This window comes from Engraulis encrasicolus, chromosome 12 (genome assembly GCF_034702125.1).
Source record: "Engraulis encrasicolus isolate BLACKSEA-1 chromosome 12, IST_EnEncr_1.0, whole genome shotgun sequence".
Lineage (NCBI taxonomy): Eukaryota > Metazoa > Chordata > Actinopteri > Clupeiformes > Engraulidae > Engraulis > Engraulis encrasicolus.
In genome coordinates, this window is record NC_085868.1 from 53,338,213 (window position 1) to 53,341,874 (window position 3,662).

A 3,662-nucleotide genomic window follows, 5' to 3' on the forward strand; every position below is an offset into this window, starting at 1 on the left:
TGTAGCTGATTCGCCTTGAAGGCCTAGCCTAACCTGTTTGTAGCCCAGGGGTCCATTTCTCGAAAGCGTCTTTGCTATCGTCGTTAAGAGCGACTCAACTCTCTCTCGACAGCGACGCTCACCACTAAATCCAAGGGAACGGTAAGGGGTCTTACACACCAGGGCGGTAAAGCGTTGCGGAACGGCCGCGTTTTTTACCGGCGTCGGTGAAAATACATTGAAACCTATCTGTCCCTCACATACAGTACCAACCGGCGGTAGTCGGGCGTAAGCGGTGCGGGAGCCGGCGCCGCGCAGCACTGCATTTGGAAAATAGAACGAGCGTATTTTTCACGCCGGCGACCGGCGGTGTCTCATTCAAATGAATGGCAAAGTAGCACGCTAGCTTTAGCTGTGGGTTTTTTTTAACAGGACTGGCCGCGCACGCCGACGCTGTCAGTGTGAAAGGCAGAGAAAAACATGCCGGATGAAACTAAGCAGAAAGACCGCGTTCGTCCCGCGACCGTTCCGTTCCGCCTTGGTATGTCGTGCCCCTAAAGCCGGGCATACACTGTGCGACTTTTTGCCCGATTTTGCCACGATTTGGCACTCGCACGACTTTTGGGAAGTCGGGCCGATTTCCTGCTCAATCGCAGGTCAGTCGTGAGTCTCGCGTCGTCTAGTGTACATGGGGTAACGACAAGCGATTTCACCTCACGATCGTGCAATCGTAGGTTCGCAAGAAATTCAAAACTGTTTGAAATCCAGGTCGTCCCTCGTGAGTGAATCGCACAGTTGAAGCAATGCTACGACCCGATTTGACATTTCACTTCACACGGCGCAGGCGCAAGCAGTTTAAAAGTCCAGCCCTTCCCATCCATCAAAAAAGTAAACAAACCTGAGAAGATGACAGCGCGCAGGATTGTGTGGACTGAGGAGATGGAGGGGCAGCTTGTGGAGCTCTGGCAGGCGAACCCTTCTCTGTACGACGTCAGCTCTGACCATTACCACGACCGGAGCAAGCGTGAGAAAGGCTGGACTGACATTGCTGCGGAGTTACATGTGCCTGGTAAGTTCTGCACAGTTGGCAAAGTTTAGCCTATGTTTCGGTTGTTGGTGATGCTATAGGCTAGAATGTGCGACAGTGAAAGGAGTTGAGGATTTCATTGTGCCATGTAGACCTATGCCAAAACTTCCCTACACGTGGGTGTGAGTGACACAATAAATAATGTAGGTTGACATGGTGTGTTTTTCAGTGAAAGAGGTAAAAACCAGGGTGGCATCCATGAGGACCCAGTTTGGTAAGCTGCTGAAACCAAAAGCCAGCGGCAGTGGCCAGAAGTCCACCACCCCCAAACAGATGTGGCTTATGAAGCAGCTGGACTTCTTAAAGTCACATGTTGTCCCCCGACACACAGAGTCCACTCTGACAGTAAGTTACTAACCCAGTAGTTGGTACACACACACACACACACACGGCAAATCATGGAAGTGATGTGAAATTGCAAGGACAATGTTATGTAAAATGGTCAAGCTAGAAAAAGACAAATGCCACTGATAATGTTGCCAAACTAGAGCACCTGTAGTGTAAGTAGGCCTACTGTTGACATCATGGTGTAAAAATACAGTAGGCTACAATCTGGAAGTACAATGTTGGTAATGCATACACTGCTCTTTACTCACGTTCCCTCTGTTCTGTTTTTTGTGCTGTTTCTCACAGCTTGGCACAGACTCTGATGATGGCGAGGAGGACTCTATTGTCAGCATGTCCAACACCCCCAGCCCAGTGACTGTGACTCCAGATGAAGAAACCACCCCACCCACAGAGTCCACAGGACAGGCAGTTAAAAGGCCCAGGGCTACAAAACCCACAATGAAGGCAGCTGACATGGAGATGGTCAAACTCTCCCTCTTGCAGAGGGTTCAAAATACTCTGGAGAGTCCACCTGCTGATGCGGAAGAGGTGTTTGGCCAACAGGTAGCCTCAGAGGTGAGGTCCATAAAGGACCGGGCCCTTCAGCTGAGGCTGAAGAGGGACATCATGAACCTCATCTACGATGCTCAGGAGGCAGAGATGGCCTACCAGATGCCAAACACACACACCTCTCATCCTGGCACCTATGGTCACCCTGGCCCACACCAAAGGCTGCAATACCAAGGAATGCAACCTTATCAGCCCCAAGCCCCAAGTCCCCAAGACCCATCTGCATCAACCCAGCCGATGTATAGGAATATGCTGAATAACTAGCATGTTGACCGCTAAGCAGATCTACCTCAGTTTTTCTTGTGTTGATTTTTGTCTTGACACATGTTTGATTTCACGAAGAGAGTTGTGTTTTATTTTTGAAACATAATGTATTTTTTCTGTTGACAACAAAACAATGCCATTTTCAGTTTGGCCAACAATAAGGAATTAAAAACAAAAATGCCTGAGGGCTACAATAACAAAACATTGTTGTGTGTTTTCGTATCTAAAACAAAGCAAAAGGTATATCTAGACACAAATTAAATTATTTACAAACTAAACAAACAAATACATATAAAAAGGACCCTAACTGCCAATCACTGCACATCCAAACAATTCACACCATGTCGTCTTGCCATGGCACACTCCCTGCTGCTGAAATGAAATACTCAGCGAGCATGTCCCGCTGCATCTTGGCTTCAACTGAGGGGTTCCTCGCATTGCCCATAGAAGCAGACTCGAGATTCCCCTTCTGTCTCCATGCTCCTTCAATTAATTGATGGTTTTCATCCTCAAAATCGACATAGCCAGGTGGTACATAGGCGTCGCCTCTGTGCTGCCGAAGGTAGTTGTGTAATGCCAGTGAAGCATAGATTATCTTCTCCACCTTCTCTGGGACCAGGGCAATAGGTGTGAGGAACACCCTGAAGTGGTTGACCAGAACCCCAAAGGCATTTTCAACAACGCGACGTGCCCTGGACAGCCTATAATTGAATATCCTCTGCTCTGGCACCATGTTTCTGAAGGGATATGGCTTCATTAGGTCAGGTCGCAGAGGGTAGGCATCATCCCCAACCAGCATGTATGGTATGAGGACATCAGTGCCTGGCAGGGTCTCAGGAGGGGGGAAGTCCAGCCTGCCGGTGTCCATTGCCTCCTTTAGATCAGAATGGGCGAACACTCCAGCATCAGCCACTCTTCCCTGTGTCCCGGCGGTTGAGTATATGAAGTTGAGGTTGGCATCAACCACTGCCATCAGGATGACGGAAAACCTGCCCCTGTAGTTGTGGAACATGCTTCCACTCTTGGGAGGTGGTTGGATGACCACATGTTTTCCGTCTATGGCACCCATACAGTGAGGAAAGTGCCACTTCTCTCTGAAGTCTCTGGCAATGGCCTTCCACTCAGAGACAGAAGATGGTGTCTGAAACACAAACAGTGATATCACATGACTATGGTGAATTAATGTAGGCCTAATAATGTATTGCTTTCTTAACCACACATTCCGAAACAATTCACTTCACAGATAATACTTCATGGAGAGGGAATAATAAATACATGGTGCTTAAACTATTTTTACGTCATAAACTGGTGTGACATTTTTGGCCGTGCATGTCAACCTTTTCAATTGAATAGTTGGTCACAATTAACCTACACAGGATATTCATTCCCGGCAGCAACAACATAGACAGCCATTCAATCATATTGTATACAGATC

At 48.0% G+C, this 3,662-nt stretch overlaps 1 protein-coding gene across 1 annotated transcript; it reads left to right on the plus strand.

The window, feature by feature from the left end:
- The first annotated feature begins 885 nt into the window (after window positions 1-885).
- LOC134459606 (uncharacterized) lies at window positions 886-2,227 on the plus strand. The gene is made up of 3 exons (XM_063211956.1): window positions 886-1,048; window positions 1,236-1,411; window positions 1,700-2,227. The coding sequence occupies exons 1-3, from the start codon at window positions 886-888 to the stop codon at window positions 2,225-2,227; spliced, it is 867 nt and encodes a 288-aa protein (XP_063068026.1).
- Window positions 2,228-3,662: the final 1,435 nt, after the last annotated feature.

Coding starts and splice junctions, on each gene's coding strand:
- LOC134459606 (XM_063211956.1), top strand. CDS start 886: ATGACAGCGCGCAGGATTGTGTGGACTGAGGAGATGGAGGGGCAGCTT. Junction 1,049..1,235: donor TGCGGAGTTACATGTGCCTG/GTAAGTTCTGCA, acceptor TGTGTTTTTCAG/TGAAAGAGGTAAAAACCAGG. Junction 1,412..1,699: donor ACACAGAGTCCACTCTGACA/GTAAGTTACTAA, acceptor TGTTTCTCACAG/CTTGGCACAGACTCTGATGA.